Below are 18,377 nucleotides of genomic sequence, written 5' to 3' on the forward strand. Positions count from 1 at the left end.
CAAAATCATCCATTGACTGGGACAATTTACGTGAACGTTTGTCTGTAACAACCACTGTTCATGACGTACCTACGATAGACATTTAAACTGTGGGGTCAACAAAGGTTTCTTAACGCCTTTAATTATAAAATAATTCGAAAAATTAATCAGGAATAACCTTTGTGTTTTGATTTATATAATTGATATAAATCAAAATATCGTGTTATTTCTGATTAATTTTTCGAATTACTTTATTTAGGTGTTGAGAACCTTTGGTGACCCCATAGTTTAAGTGTCTTTAAAAAGTACATAGTGAGCATTGGTCGTTACATACAAACGTTCACCTAAATTGTCCCAGTCAATGAATGATTTTAATGTGTCAATCAATGGCCACAGCTACACTGTTTTGAATTTCATACTATATTAGAACTTTGTAAAGTTGGTTGAAAATGACTTTAAAGACAATTGTCTACAACTTTAGGGTTGGGTGCTTTTTGGAACAAATGCAAAGTAAGGGTTATTTTGAACGGACATAAACCGAGTTCACCGCTTTTCAACATACGCACCATTTTCACGATTTTGTCATTTAAAGCTTGGCTAATGTCATGAATTTTCCCGCCCTTATTGTAAGGAAACTGCAATAAACATCTGAGTAAATGCCAGGACTTTCTGACAACCAGCGACATGCAGTTTCGGGCATGATCCAATGAAGCCTTTCACAGCATACAATAACCCAAATCATCCACAAATTCAACAAAAATGGATCAGTTAATGATAAGCCACATCCCGGGGTTCAAAAAGCAAGAAACGCTCAGTAAAACCGATACATTTGGTCTTTAACATATCCGATATCGACTCTGATGGATGTCCAAAGGTCACATGAGTTCAATGGTGGGCACGGTAGATCCTATGGAGCAATTTCAGTAAAGCACTATTTGCGCAGAAATTCAACGGTTAAAGAGGACCACAGTCGACATCTAAACGGCTGTCTGGTGTAAACATCGAATTCTTTAGACCAAAAATCATTTATTATGTACCAAAAATCATCAGTGGTGGTTACATAGACGTTTGGCACCAGCCTTGGCCAAAAGTCATGCGTTTCGCCAGATTTAGGTCCGATAGAGCAAATTTTGCATCAGATTTGACATGGTTTAGACGATGAAAACCACCACCAATATCATAAAGTCAGCTTGAGTTTGCTTTACAGGACAAGTGGAATTACATTCCCCGAGATCACATTAAACGTCCGGGATGATCAATTCCACGGCGCTGTCGAGATTGCGCTGCACAACGGGGTTGTAACATTTTTAGTTAGGACTGTGATTTGATGATTCGACATTGGATGTTTCGTTTATCTATTGCGCCCGAAAGATGACAATGAAACATTTTTGTTTGATATCGATCTATTGTTAGAATTGTTAATTTTCAAGAACAATTCAGTTTGAAAGATTATGATTTCTAATATAAATTTTATTTTTGAAAAACCAAGTGTTGCGTTTTCATTGGCACTCAGTATATATAAATAGAACCATACAAATAGTTATCAAATACATATTAAAAAAGATGTGATATGATTGGCAATGAGACAATTCTCCACAACAGACCAAAATGACATAGAAATTAACAATTACAGGTCGCCGCACAACCTTCAACAATGAGCAAAGCTAATGCAGCATAGTCGGCTATAAAAGGTCTCGAAATGACAATGTGAAACAATTCAAAGTAGAAAAATAACAGGCTTATTTGTGTACAAAAAATAAAGAAAAAACGAATATGTAACACATAAACAAACGACAACCACTGAATTACAGGCTCTTTATATCATGTTCTCTGATATCATATCTCTGATGGCATCTCCCAATTTAAAAAAATCACGAAAAATTGAACCTATTATGTGTTGCTCTCCTAACTATAAAATGTATCCAAAATCAAAGATGTGGAACATATTCTATCATAATCATTTGGTAACTAATGCAATTAGTGTCTCTTCCATGCCTGTCTTGAACATAAAAACTAAACTAAATATAAAATAAACAATACTCCTAATGCTCCGGTTGGTTGTCATCGTGCAACACAGTTAACAACACATATAGGAAAATCATAGAACTACATTTATCATAAAACACTCAAACATCCAAACATTCTATCCACACTCATCTGTGTCCACACTTGTATCATTGGAAAATATTTTGTAAAAAATAACACAAATTTACAAAATTGTTACAAATTGACTATAAAGGGCAATAACTCCTTAAGGGGTCAATTGACCATTTTGATTATGTTGACTTATTTGTAGGTCTTACTTTGCTGTACATTATTGCTGTTTACAGTTTATCTCTATCTATAATAATATTCAAGATAATAATAACCAAAAGCTGCAATTTGTTTTTTTAAATTACCAATTCATGGGCAGCAACCCAACAACGGGTTGCCTGATTGGTATAAACATTTCAGGGCAGATAGATCTTGACCTAAGGAAAAAAAATCCTCAAAAGATTAGCTATAATTGCTTTGGTCTCAGAGATACGAGCTAAAAACTGCATTTTACCCTTTGTTCTATTTTTAGCCATGTCGGCCATATTGGTTCACGGGAGGGGTCATCGGACACATTTTTAAAACTAAATGCCTTAATGATGATTGTGGACAAGTTTGGTTAAATTTGTCTTCATAGTTTCAGAGGAGAAGAATTTTGTAAAAGGTTACAAAAAATTACGAAAACTTGTTACAAATTGACTATAAAGAGCAATCATTTTATAACTCCTTTAGTGGTCAACGGATCATTTGGTCATGTTGATTGATTTGCAGATCTGAATTTGCTTAACATTATTGTTATTTACAGTATATCTCTATCTACAATAATATTGAAGATAATAACCAGAAACAGCAAAATTTCCTTAAAATTACCAAATTCAGGGGCAGCAACCCAACAATAGGTTGTCCGATTCATCTGAAAATTTAGGGGCAGATAGATCTTGACCTGATAAACAATTTTTTCATGTCAGATTTGCTCTAAATGCTTTGGTTTCAGAGAAAGAGGCCAAAACCTACATTCTACCTCTTTGTTCTATTTTTATCCATGGTGGCCATCTTGGTTGGTTGACCGGGTCACCGGACATAATTTTAAAACTAGATACCCCAATAATGATTGTGGCCAAGTTTGGTTAAGTTTGGTCCAGAATTTCAGAGGAGAAGATTTTTGTAAAACTTAACGACGACGGACGACGGACGCCAAGTGATGAGAAAAGTTCATTTGGCCCTTCCGGCCAGGTGAACTAAAAATAAGTAATCCATAATGAAGAAAAATAGTTGAGATGAAATTGTCAAAAAGATTAATGCAATGTCCTGTTCAATAAATACTATGCTCCCAGGAAGGCATTTTTATTTTGTTTTGTGTTTTGCGACTCACAAAATGAGGTCTTCTCATTTAAAAAATATATAGATACATATAGTCTGTTGGTATTTATTCTTTTTGTAAAATGAAGCCATTCTCAAGAAGGAAAGATAAAATTAGATGGAACATAAATATCACATACAAGTATAATTTTCCAAACTCTTTTTTGAAGTTCTAGGATTATATCTGAACCTTTTTGTAATAAATTTCCTCAAACTGAACTACACTAGTCTATATATGGTAGAATGTATGCATTATACAATAATTGTCTATGTGTATAGGTAAATATTCATTAATACAAATGTCATATTTTAGATGAGATAATCTTACATATACGATCAACCTTAAATTTTCATCAATGTCAATTCCAGTTATTGTAAAACCAAGATTGTCTAGCATTTAAATCATTTCGCAATATGCTTATTATTTTTTTTCAATTTTCTTATTATGTAAGTGCAATGTTGAATCATCAACATATAAATCAATGTTGGGTTGCTTAACATGAAGTGATAAATCATTGATGTAAATTGAAAATAACAGAGGACCTAAAAAAAGAACCACGAGGCACTCAATATTTTACAAATGTTTTATCAGATTTGCGTATTGAACTTCTTGTTCTCTTTCAGACAAAGATGATCCTATTCCATTTATCATATGTTCTCCGATATGATTAAATTTAAGCTTTTGTTGGTCCTTATGGCGTGATTTATAAGGTCAAAAGTGTTACTGAAATCCAAAACCATAGTACCAACTATTTCTGCATTTCTTAAATATGTTAACCATTCATCAATTAGTTTAGTAAGAGTAGTTTGACATGAAAGACCTCGCCTGAAACCCGATTGAGCTATATGTAACATTTTCTTATTATAAAAGAATTTACATAACTGTGTACATATATACATGTCTCTCAAATTTTTTAGGTATCGTATTTAAAAAGACAGACGACTGACGCCAGGTGTTGAGAAAATCTCACTTGGCCAATTGGTTCGGGTGAGCTAAAAATGTAGAGAAGATGCCTTTTTTGCAGACTTACTTCAAACCCAATTTCATATTGTTGAAAAGGAATACGATATTGATCTTGCTGTCGACAAATTGTATGATTTTTTTTCAACAAGTTATTGACAAGCGTGCACCAATGAAAATTAAAAGAGTGAAAACATTTAAACAAACAGAATGGTTCGTGAAATATGCCAAAAATGGTAAAATTCATCATTAAAGGGCAAATCTCCAATGAGGAGTCGTCTGACGATTTCAGTCATGTTTAACTTATTTGAATATCTTGTCTTGCTGATCCGTCTCGCATTTTAAAGTTTTTCTGTATCTATAATTGTTTTCAAGATGAAATACCAGAAAAAAACCCAAAATGGTCATATTTTTAAATCATTGACACTTGTAACATGTATAAGTAGTCGTCGGACATTTTTGACTTCGTGGACCGTAGGTACAATGTGATCTCAAGACTTGAACATTTCTATAGGTGATCTATCAGATTCTGTCCCTTTAAAGCGGGTTTCAAGATATAAGAAAACACTATTTTCTATTTTCGCCATGTCGGTCATTTTGTCTAATGGTGGGTGTCATCGGAAACATTGTCTATACTTTTAACTCCTATGATGGACGTGGCTAGGTTTGGTTCGCCAAGTTGTTATTGAGGCAATAGATTTTTGGAAAAATGAACGGACGACAATAGACGACGGACGAAGGACGACGGACGCCAAATGATAAGTGAGTTCACTTGGGCCTTTGAGTTCGGTTAGTTACAGGGAAGAAACAGTTCATATTTTAGTCATCGCTGTGCATGTGTGTTTCATCATTAAAAGCTTAATACATGTTTAAAAATACATGTTACATGGTAAAATAATTGTTTGTCTACATATTTGTATAACAACTCTGCAGACTTGCAATATCAATACTGGTGACAACTGTTTGTTCTATCTGATTTGCAAGATCTTCATAAGCGTCATCAGATCGTAAAGCATTTATAAATTCGATAAAGACATTCTCTCCACAATGCAATAATTGGTCCATCAATTTCCTGTTCTTTTCAGTCTGTGCTGGACAAGCCCATATGGTTTGCTTGTCATCTATGCTTAATAATTCACCCGATATCAAATGATCTACTATGGCCTCATGTTTGATGGTAGATATGATATCTACGTAGTTTTTCTGTAGACGTACCTTATGTAATGGAACAGTCCATGCTAATAATCCTGAAAAAGATAAAAAGAAAAATATTTTCACAGCTTTAAAAATTTGAAAATGTACATAAATGAACAAGAAAACTGACATTGCAGCAAGGGCCTGTTTGCACATTTTGGTGTGGGACACTTATACAATAGTTAGAAGTGTAGCAAATCATTCATTTTTGATTGGTCCAATTTTGAAACAAGAATTAAATATTCAAGATAAGTTCCGACTTGAATTCAAGTTTTGGTCAATTTAAGCACCATGTATTTTGGTAGCCATTATGTAAATAGGTGGCATCTGATAATTTTTTAAACAAAGTTTTAATATATACATAAATATATATATATATAAACAAGTCTAAATTGAAAACTACGTTCAAACCTATGATTGCGCTGGATAAAAACCGCAATTTTTATACGTGTGCATGTAAACAATTTTGGTTGTAGAAGGATCTAAATACAGCACAAACAACATTTTCCAAAAGACCAAAAAGATAAAAAAAAGTATATTTTTAAAACAAAACGCATTTGACTAACAGGTCGAACAACTGATGTTCTTTAACCCTGCTGACTGCCATTGGCGATTGCCAAACAAAACTGATCACAAGATGTAACAAAATGGATCTTAATATGAATTTAATTATTTAAACAGAAAACAATAAATTTGTGGCCAAGATGTTATGCCACAAACATAAGGTGTCAATATTTGTTCTGTACACCAGATCCGGATTTCGACAATAAATGCCTCTTCAGTGGTGTTAGGGATCGAAACGGTATTTGGAAGGCCATATAATTTACCCTCAATTTAAGATAGACTCTTATATATATCTATACTATTAAACGAGAAGACCTCATTTTGGGTGTCGCTTCTCTTCCTTCCACAATAAATCAATCATCATGCCTCTGTGTCTTATAGGTTACATGCATAGTCGCATTTGTCATCCATTCTTATGATTATTCAGATTGAGTTATTTTGGGAGAAAAACGACAAAAAAGGAGTCCGGATATGATTCCGTCATCGGACTGACTTTTAGTCATAGATAAGACTTCCGGTTTTAAAGATGCACAAATACAACCAATCGTATGATAGATAACAAAAATGAAAAATAAATTAGCCAATCAGAGCGTTCTCCATATTATGGTGTTTAGATCACTATTATACCTCCTTATAGAGGACAATTATTTTTCGCGTTTATCTACATGTAAACTACGATTATACTACTTTAATATATAGAGACTCTGTATTCTGTCTACTGTTTTTTTTTTTTTTTAAATATTTACTATTTAAGGGGTCATACCAGTTGTATATATATTAAAATAAGTAAAACATTTGACACAAGTACAACCAATCGTATGATGGATAACAAAAATGGGGAAAAAAATAAGCCATTCAGAGCGTTCTCAATATCATGGTGTTTAGATCGCAAGAATCACAACTATTATATCTCCTTAGAGAGGACTATTATTTTTCGCGTTTCATATCATGGTGTTTAGATCGCAAGAACCACAACTATTATACCTCCTTAGAGAAGACAATTTTATTTTTCGCATTTATCTACATGTAAACTACGATTATACTACTTTAATATATAGAGACTGTCTGTATTCTGTCAGGGACTTTCTATGTTAGTATGTTAGTATGTTAGTATAGAAAGTCTGCCCTGATTCTGTCTACTGTTTTCTTTGAAATTTTTACTATTTAAGGGGTCATACCACTTGCATATATATTCAAATAAGTAAAACATGCTCAACTTCATCTAAAACTACCTCGACCAAAAACTTTAACCTGAAGCGGGACAGACACGGACGAACGAACGAACGAACGGATGTACAGACTAGAAAACATAATGCCCATAAATGGGGCATAACAATTTATTGTTGAAAGGGAAAATAGTGATTTGGCAAAAATGAAAGTAAGGTAGAGATTAGAAGTAGGCAGAACCTTTTTCGGGGCGTCGGGATCGGGTGTTTTTAAGCTCGGGATTTGGGGATTGATCCTTACGGGATCCGGGAATATATTTTTCGATATCGGGATATGCATTTCTTTAAATTCTGCATCTCGGGATTTCATGGTTTTAAGCCCGGGATTTCGGGATCAGGACCCGTCCGACTACACCTCAAATTAGCCTTAGTCATTTATACATGATTCATATCCTACCATTGGCATGTTGATAAGGCTCTCAAAAGAAAAAGAAAACACTGATGGATTATCCTAGAAGCATATTTTATTAGACTAATAATGGTCTATATATAAGCAGTTACATTTATTTCATGTTTGAAACGGTGCAAATTGTTAATTTGATTTGACTTTTACCAAAAGAAGCATTGTAGCAAAGGAGAAGAATAATTGTGGTTGGAGGCCAGACACACGAAAATTATTGAATTTAACAGAAAGGAAACAAATATCGGACTTTGGAAAAAGGGATCTAGGGCTTTTGATACCTTTTATGAAATTCTCCATACATAATATTTTTTACAAAAAATCATCCTACAACAGTCTTCAAGCTGCATATGCCCGCGATTTCGCGGGTGTGTTCTAGTATATATATAAGAGAAGGACCGTCTTCATACGGCTTATATCAATTTACATAGAAATTAAGGTAGTTGTTCGAAGCAATTTTAACATATGCATATATATAATAATAATACCACAATTAGCTTAATTAACAGTTAAATAGACAGAAGCAGTTATGATAATCAAGCAAACATATCCAGTTTGACAAAATTTCGTCGTAGTAGAAGGAGTGTAATCACATAGAAAGATTTATCAATGATAGAGATCAAGTGCATAATGTTTTAAATTCTTATCGTTTAAGAAACTGTGATTAAATGGATGAAAGTTTTAAGCTATATCCATAACAAGGCTCGAAGTTTTGTTGATATTTGTAAAACAAATCTTAACTAAGGGGGAAAGGGGGTGGGGGGTGGGGGGGGGGGGGGTAAGGGTTACTGATCCCGAAATCCCGGGCTTAAAAAAATGCCCAACATTAAAACTTGAATTGTTAAACAAATACGCTTCATAATAATGCAGTTATGAAAACAAAGTCTCGTTTAGTCTTTATTTCCGACGCATTATCAGTTGATAGAAAAAATAATCAATTTTCAAATAAAATACTTAAAACTTGTCGAATCCATTATATGTTACACTACTTACATGCACCTAGCCTTGTCATGTATATTTGTAAGACTGTAGATGCATGTACCTATATGGACTGTATCAATTTAGAAACAACACAAATCACAAACAATTTCATTACCTTCCATTTGTGTTGTTCTTGTATCTACTGTGGTATCTTCTAGATCGCATCTGAGTAGTTCGGCTATATCATCATATCCGCTTTCCCGCAAAGCATCAATGAATACATTAAAAGTAGAACGATTCCTCTCAATAATTATATCTAGCAACTCTTTATTTTGTTCGGTCTGTTTGACATGTTGTTCGATATGGCGTCTGTCTTCAATGGATAACATGCAATGGGTCATCATTTGGTCCAATATTTTGCTTACAGATATTTCCTGTATAATCATCTGGTAATGACGTCTGATGTTGATTTCGAAGGTATCGGGTATAATTTCTGTAATAACATTCCAACATATTAACGTCTTATAAATGCACATATGTTTAAGTTTGTCTAAGAATTAATATAAAAAAGTATGTCGAGCCGTATATATAATACATTACATTGTGTTCTCCTGATAAATTACAAGACTCAAAATTGAATAATAAAGAATTATAGGTCGAGAAATAAAACGACTAGACAACTTCATGATTTCTAATGAATATTTCAGATTTAGCAAAACAATCTAATTTGTTTGGCATGAAGAACGTCAAAATATTTTCAACCTGCTGGATGCAATTGATAGGGTTCTGAATTCCCCTTATTTCATGAATGTGAAACTTTTTGCAACAATCTGTTTCTTACATTCAAAAAAGTTATATTTTTGTTATGGAACATAGAAGGAGTTAAAGTTAACAACTCAATTTAAGTAGTAGATCTAAAGCTAACGTTTGGTATATACTAACCATGTTTTATCTTCTGCTGATAGTAATCATAATCGTTTGCCTCAAACATTTCAGTCATTATCCTCTGATATTTGGTAAGAAACGAGTAATTTTCGAAAAGTTCCTCAAATCTGACGAATACATTTGCCAACACCTTTTCAAGAGCTACGAAAGATTCTTCACATATTTTGGAATGATTCTTAAGTTCATTGAGAATGAAACGCCAACGTTTAACATCATCGCCTACAGCTATCTCAGTGTCTTCATTCGGGCACATAGGATTTGCCCATTCTCCGTTAGTTGGTTTATGTTTGTTTTGTAGTTGGAAAGAAGTGAACAGAGATTGAAATGTCATGGTAGTATTTCCTGTGAGTTCGAATTCCTCAGATTTTAATTGTTCTGCCATTACTTTTGGTATTAGGTCAGTAACTGTTTTTGCTAGTCGTACATAGTTCAACATTTCAGCATTCAATTCCTCCTACAAAACACAAAAGAAGAAAATTAAAGCACAATACATTAACTTAAATGAAAACAAATGCTAGTTATTCAAGCTTTATTTTCGAACTCCTATATATATGAATAGACGTCTTGATATTCATCATTTCAAAACTAGATCTTGGTCAGTGCAGCTACTTATAGCATGACGGTGCCAAAAGTATCGTTCAATCAGCAGTCAGTGCTTCAGTGCTTGAATGATTTAGTGTTTTTTTAGGAAAACTAAAGTACATATTTATGACTCGCATGAACAATGGTCACGTTTAGTACGATGGCATGAGATAATTAAGTGCGATTGTATAATACTCTTTTAACTGAGGCTCGCAGGTATTAATCGATTTTTTTTAATTATAGGATTTCGCTATTTTTTTTCTATAAATGAACTTTAATTATCATATACTTAATAGAAAAATAAAAATAAAAAATGGGGTCTCCGTTCATTTAAGCTCACAATCTGCTTTCAAAAGAAGTATGCATTTTTGTTAAGATACTTTTTTTCTGTTGAACTAATAGGAGAAATATAGGAATATCGAAATAAAAGAAGAACTAAATTACAGAAATCACCTCAATTTTACTTTTGTTTAGTTTATGTACAGCTTATTAGAAAATAATTATTTTTTTTGGCACCACAGGGAGATAATTTGGGAATTTTTCAATGATATAAACATTTTAAAAGTCATCTAGGACCAAGACGAATCAATTGTTTTGGTTTTTTTTTGTACCTTATGATACCATGACAATAAATAGTGAAATAAATAAAATTTATAATGAAAACAATTCTGAAATGTTTGTACCCTCGTACGGGCCGCCGAATGGGACTCTTGTGGTTTTGTACTCGAAATTCAATTTTTTACAACAAAAGTGAGTTTTGTTCAACAAAAATGAGTTCAGTTTAAAAAAAATTGTAGCATTATACAACACATTTAAAAGTTTGTCATACAAAATTATCTTTCAGTGGAAAAAATGTTACTTTTGTCATGACAAAATTCATTTTTGTAACACAGACTTTACTTTTGTTATTTTGAAAATTGGGCGACAAAATTGACTTTTGTGAGACAAAATTGACTTTTGTGAGACAAAATTGACTTTTGTGAGACAAAAATTGACTTTTGTGAGACAGAATTGACTTTAGTTAGACAAAATTGACAAAATTGAATTTTGTCTCACAAAAGTCAATTTTGTCGTCACATAATTGAATTTTGTCGTCACATAATTGAATTTTGTCTCACAAAATTGAATCTTGTCTCACACAATTGACTTTTGTGTTTTAATTTCCATGTCAGGTAACAAAAGTCAATTTTGTATGCAAATAAGTTTATATTTGCATAACTATATGACAAAATGGCTTTTGTCATGACAAAAATGAATTTTGTCTATGACAAAAATGAATTTTGTCATCACAAAATTGAAGGTCTCATAAAACAAGTCTTGACCACATAGTTTTATGAGACAAAAATGATTTTGTTTTGACATAATTGAATTTTGTACAAAACCACAGGAGACCCATTCGGCGTCCCATACCTCGTGCCTATTAAGTACGAATTTTGTGTTGTCCATTTTACTACACTAAAATCGCTTAAGATTTTGACTGCAGACGTACTGAGGATAACAATGTTTTAACTTGTAGCAGTTTTAAGAAATACATAAAGGTAACAGTAGTATACCGCTTAAATGCCAATATTCCAAATTCAGGATTGAAAAGAAAAGATGGGTATTTGATAAAATATATAAATCCAATAATACAGATGGAAAGATGATGTGGCATGATTGCACATTTCAGATTGTACATTTTTTACTAGCTCAAATCGGCTCGAACAATGATGAGCGAGACAACAAAGAATTATGAGTAAATTTCGTTTTCAATACGAAAAAATACTAAAAATTTGTTAATATTAATTTTTTGATATAATTTTAAAAATATTATCCATCACGAATATTTCACCGAATTAACATGTACTTGGAAGATAAAAATGAACAAAATTAACTTTTGCCTGAAATGATGTTTTGCAATAGGTTGAATAATCATCATCAAATTTCAGAAAATAAGCTTCATGCTTGGTTTAGTCAATAACTTAATGCCTAGGCGTTAGCCTATTGCCTAGAATTTAACCTTTATGCATAATTTCAATAGTTGCCGCCAAAATATATACCTTAAACCAGGAGTCTAACAAGTCTTTTGACTTATGTAGTACTGCGTGCTCATCACAAACATATTCTTCTTCAGACTCCAACTTTGTCATGTCCACCATTCCATCTGGATTGTCGTAGCTTCCATTACAGCACTTCATTTTCACAGTGTACGATACATTCATCTTGTACCTCCCTTTTATTCCAGTAATGGTGGCTTCTGCATGTTCCCAGATACATTTGAAGGACACCTGGGAATGTTTGCCCCATTTCCAGATCTGAAATAGGATCATTTGTTTGTTTACACAAACTGCCAGCTTTGTTGATGAATCGAGATTAAAGACTCCCATTCCGCGGTAAAGAGCTAATTTACATCCATGTTTTGATGGTTCCCGACTAATCTGATAACGGCGTATGTAATTAACAAGGACATGGTTAAAGAAAGCAGGAGGCAGAAAATCGAAATTCATACATATCCAAGATGTCCTTTGAAAATCCTGCCCATCTACCTTGAAACTGTCAATTATATTTCTAATGGGCTTTGATTTAATCAAACATGGCACATAATAATTAACTGTTGGTATTTTTGATTTGTTAATTTCGCCATCTTCTCCTACTACTGATTCATCATCAGCCATGTTAGGTTTGACAATTATATCAAACTTTTCCATTATTTGGAGAATGTGACGTCGGTATTTTAAAAAACCTGTCCCCTCTTCTTCTCCTGTAAATGCCTCTGTGATCAAATCTTCTGTCAGTCTACCCGTTGTTTCTAACTCTTTCCAGTCAGAGTTGTAAACAATATTTCTTTGAAGCTGGAATTTTCTGGCTGACACAAGACATTTCAACACATCAACTAACCACTGTGGTTGCAAGATCACTAAATCTGGAATGTCATCAAAGTAAATGAGATTTCCTATATCATGTTGATATCTTAGGAACAAATTAATTTCATTTCTGTCTTTGATGTCAAGTCCAACTGATTTCCCTAATGTTTTCATGTCCTCATATGTCATGACTCTATCGTGATTTTCTCTGTGTTGATCTAAAGCTTGTTCATACTTAATCCAACGAGTAGGAAGTTGTTGTCCCCATGTTTCAACTTTTGCAGCCAGCTGTACAATGCGATGTCGCAGGACGTCAAAATCGGATTCAGTGGAAGTGGTGTTTGACAACATAATAAAATCTTTAATGTGTTTTCGTTTCGGATGGTCTCCTAGTATTTGATCAAACTGATCCTGAATTTCCAATTTCCTTATTTCCTTATCAATCTACAAATAAATTGACAAAGACATAACAAAATTAAAGAATAGCAATCACAATGAATAGTTTCCTTACAATTGATAAACTAATAAATAAGAGTAAATATGAAAATAGTAAACAACAAAAAGGCATATGAATTATTTTGCTCATATTTATCACCAGATTAATAAAAGTCGTATAATTTCGTTTGCATGCAATTGAGAGGCAAAAGTTAGACTTAACCTTTTCTAGAATAATCACTGTATAAAACACATGATATACCATGAAATGATAATCGTTCCGTTCTTTTGCTTATGTATTTCAAATCTTTTGTACTTTATAACATCTAACCAGCGAAAATCGATAGATAACTCATTAAGGAGGCTCGCGGGTATAAGATTTTCAGAAGACAAAAAAATATTAATTTTTCATTACACATTTTATTTATTACCTTGAGTAATTGTTACTTTATCATATAGTACAAAAATCATTCCAAAAAATCAATTTGTGTTGGCCCCAGGTGACTTTTAAAATGTAGATATCATTGAAAAAGCCTCAAATTATCTCCCTTTGGTGCAAAAATGCCATTTTTTGGCATTAAAATTGAAATATCCCTTTTTACCTCATCGGTGACCTCTATTTTTTATTGTTGTTTTTGAAAAAGCGGTACATACACTAAATATATGTAAAATTTAAGGGATTTCTGTAATTTAGTTCTTTTTTTATTTCGATATTTCCGCCATTTCTCCTATTAGTTCAACAGAAAAAAAGGACATTAACAAAAATGTATGCTTCTTTCGGAGGCAGATTGTGAGCGTTAATGAACGGTGACCCCATTTTTATTTCATTTTTCTTTTAAGTATAAGATTAAGTTCATTTATATAAAAATATAGAGAAATCCTATACTAAATTTAAAAAAATGATTTAGACCCGCGACCCCCCTTAAGTCTTTTAAAAATAAACATGTAGTATCTCGCCTTATGTTGATAGTAAAATGTAGTTTTTGGTATTTAAGGTAGCACAATACAAAGATTTTTCATCCCCAATCAGACATCTTTAAACTGATGTAATTCCACTCATCTTTCTTTAAATTTTATAAATGAGGTACCAAAAGAAAGAAGAATGATTAATTTTTCAAATTGTGATAATTTCATTATGACATAATTATAACATAATTAATTGTTATGCAATAATTTGCTATATTGTGATGTCCATACTTGAATAAATTTAGCTTCTTTGTTATTCATAGCATCCCAAAATATTTTATAGATTCTTGCACAACACAGTTTGACCTCCAAAACTTTGTCTCAGATTTTTCCTATTGTATTTCATTCTCTCATTAATCTTCAATGAAGTTTGCAACTTCAATTCATAAGAGATCACTAAATTCAATTGGGCATAATTTGTTTTATTGATGTTTTTGGAAATCTGAGTGTGGACATCACAATATAGCAACCAATTACATAACAATTGATTATGTAATAATTATGTCATAATGAAATTATCACAATTTGAAAGATTAATCTTTCTTCTTTCGTTTTGTACCTCATTTATAACATATAAAGAAGGATGAAATGAATTACATCAGTTTAAAGTTATCTGATTGGGAGTGAAAAAATCTTTGTATTGTGCTACCTTAAATGACAATTCTTCAATATGTTATAACATTCAAAATCAATGAACCATGACTGAAGGTGCAAGACCACACACTATACGTGTAAATGAGATATAAAATTTTGTACAACTCCCTAACGTATACCATTGACTTATTATTGTGGTTCCCCTTAAGGTGTAATACCACGATTGATTTTCCCCTATTAGTCTATGTTAAATATGCAACGTTAAAAAAACTGTGCAGTATTTATGAATATCTTTGTTTCAAATGAAAAAATACATAGCATGAGTACAGTTTTATCATGTGCATTACTATAGAGAAAATTTTACATAACAATTCATTGCATATCAGAAAATAACCAATCAAATTTTCACCTCTTTTTAACCTGTGTAAAAGATTTAGTAACCATGTAACCTCAAGTTTCCAAAATATTCTATAGAAACACCACATAAAAAGATAATGGTGCATTGAAACACATAAGACATATGTTTATGTCCTAGATTTTTTTTGCAATGAAATGAAAGATTCATTACATGCAGCTGTCAAATTCAAGGGTACAAATGTATACATTTTTTTTACCATTTTTCGTATGCAACTGGATATGACGTACTATGATAATACACATTTAAATAAACTTTGTTTATAAAAATAAATATCCTCGTCTTATCATTTTATGTCACTTTAAATAGCTAACAACCTCCTTTTATATCAAAATGGTCAAACAATGTCATATTTTATTTTATTTGTTTATGTATTCAGGTTTAGTTTTCTGTAATTAGTTAATACTTTAGTTTCTTTGTGTATATCTCTTTCATATTCATTTGATAAAATTTACTGTTTGCAATAGCATGAATTGTTCTATATAATAAGAATGTTCTTATCCCGGGCATAAAAACAATGCCGTATTTTGCGAAACCTTTTCAACTTTTGATCTTCAGTGCTGTACAACTTTGTACTTTTTTCACTTTCGATCTTTTATATCTGGGCGTCACTGGTGAGTCTTGTGTGGGCAAGGCGCGTTTTTGGCGTATTGAATTTTAAACCTGATGCTTTTTGTTATCTATTAATCATGTTTTTCTGTGTCTTATATGTTCTCCTATTTATTTGTATTGTAGTCCTGTAATATTATGTTGTCATTTCAATGTTATATTTAACTTTGCCATTAAAGTGCGAGGTTTGGCATGCCTTAAAACCAGGTTCAACCCACCACTTTTATTCCCCTTTAAAAGTGTCCTGTACCAAGTCAGGAAGATGGTCATTGTTATATATTGTTCGTTTCTCTTTGTGTTGCATTTTAACGTTGAGTCGTTTGTGTTTTCTCTTATTTTTGAGATATTGAGATAAGACGTGGCACGGTACTTGTCTATCCCAAATTCATGTATTTGGTTTTCATGTTACATTTGTTATTCTCGTGGTGTTTTGTCTGATGATTGGTCTGTTTCTGTGTGTGTTGCGTTTCGATGTTGTGTCGTTGTTCTCCTCTTATATTTAATGCGTTTCGCTCGGTTTTGGTTTGTTACCCCGATTTTGTTTTTTGTCCATGGATTTATGAGTTTAGAACAGCGGTATACTACTGTTGCCTTTATTCCAACTAAAATATAATAGTGCAAGGAATATATATACCTGTAATTTGTCACAACATGTCCCAACGACAATAATAGAGGGAAACGCTTCTTTTGTGTTGTCGATTTCCTGTACGTCATCACCATAACAATGGATAGCATCCATCCAAAAAATTATGTATTCTGTAAAGCACCAAAGAAGATAATTATAATTTGAAAAAAACAAGCTTACGATACAAAAATGATTTACACATTACCATTTTTTGAAAGTTCAAAGTAAACACTTATCTGAATTCAATCTAGGAAGGAAATGACATTTTCTTTAATATTTGTATAAATAATACCACAAATCTTTTGTCTGTTAGGTTTTTATTTAAGTTCTGAAGGGGGGAAATCTGCTAGTATGGCAATACATATTAATATTATTGTTTACTGTCCTTATCAGCCAAATAGACACATTTTGACACTTAGACACATTTCAGACCTAAATTTGTATCTTATTAGCTTCGCCCTTGTAACCAAAGATTGCACTTTTTATGATAGCCTCAGAATGTATCGCTTAATATTTTTGCATGCGAATAAGTCAAATTATTTTTTTTAACAAAATTTTAAATAATAATTTGGCATAAATTGGAATTTAAAGATGGCAGTACTGTTAGAAATGTATACCCTAGTTTCTAAACCATGGTTGGGTATGCTATTTACAGCAAAATTGACTTATAAGGGCTTTCAAATACCTACAAATTGTTCTCTTTTTTTTCTCTTTGAATGTTATGATTTTAAACAGAAGAAAGAAAAACATTTTAAAAATTTACCAAAACAAATCAGACAGACTTGAGGTTTTACATTTTTTTTAAATCACTGTTTTTCGCGTTTCATCATCAACTGCTAACGTTCATAAAATCTTTATTACTGAACCAATTTTAAAAACTGAGGTACAATTTCAATCGTTACAGCTAGTAGAACACAGAACACGTACTTACAACTGAGGCAGGGGGAAACATCAAATCAAGATAGCACTCCACAGTTAGGTGTTTCGCTTCGCATTTTGACCACTGTGGATTTTCAAAATATGAGATCTGTTGTGCAATTAACTGAATTTATGGATATCTTATGATTAAAATAGCCTCCATAGTAGGGTTATTTGAACATCAAGATTATGTTATGTACGTAATATGGTCTGTTGTCTGTATTAAAGTCCGTATTTTCATAACCATACAATAAATTGGTCCGGCAATTATTTCAATGTTTTTCCAACCTTTTGCCGCACCAACTTTGGGATAAAGGAGTAGGTTCAGTAAACCCTTTTTTGGCCCCAAGGTAGTATAGCATTTTTACAAAATTGTTCAAATGTAAACTTTTAGCTATCTTTTGGAAAGTATAATACTTCTACTACATAAATATTGGCTGTTTTTGACAAAACAGTACCCATATATCGGGTACTAGCATGCTCAAGTCATGCTAAATTACTGAAATCTTTATAGTTTTACCATTTGAGATAAATATTAGACGGACGTGGCCGCATTTGTGTTCATTCTTAATATTTAATTGTAAGTTGTATTTGATGATAAAACATAACATATATAAAGGATGAGAGTGAACACGGTTGTGGTCACTTTTATTTTTGACAAAAAATCATCTGAATATTGACATATTATGGCTTATTTGATAGATATATACTATTTAAGCTTGAATATGAGCGTCTTAAATTACTAAATCTGATGAAACTTTTCACATTAAATAATAGAATCGACTAAAGTAGACACTTACGTGTTTA

At 32.3% G+C, this 18,377-nt stretch overlaps 1 protein-coding gene across 1 annotated transcript in view; it reads right to left on the minus strand.

Annotated features, from left to right (window-relative positions):
• Window positions 1-3,423: 3,423 nt before the first annotated feature.
• Window positions 3,424-18,377, minus strand: part of LOC143083177 (uncharacterized) — a 37,581-nt gene continuing 22,627 nt past the window's right edge. The window contains exons 5-9 of the mRNA XM_076259413.1: window positions 16,662-16,783; window positions 12,205-13,452; window positions 9,581-10,037; window positions 8,814-9,131; window positions 3,424-5,580 (exon numbers count right to left, since the gene is read on the minus strand). Of these exons, the coding sequence (XP_076115528.1) occupies window positions 5,240-5,580; window positions 8,814-9,131; window positions 9,581-10,037; window positions 12,205-13,452; window positions 16,662-16,783 (2,486 nt within the window). The 3' untranslated portion in view covers window positions 3,424-5,239. The remainder of the gene's footprint in view (window positions 5,581-8,813; window positions 9,132-9,580; window positions 10,038-12,204; window positions 13,453-16,661; window positions 16,784-18,377) is intronic.

Source organism: Mytilus galloprovincialis, chromosome 7 (genome assembly GCF_965363235.1).
Source record: "Mytilus galloprovincialis chromosome 7, xbMytGall1.hap1.1, whole genome shotgun sequence".
NCBI classification, from domain to species: Eukaryota; Metazoa; Mollusca; class Bivalvia; order Mytilida; family Mytilidae; genus Mytilus; species Mytilus galloprovincialis.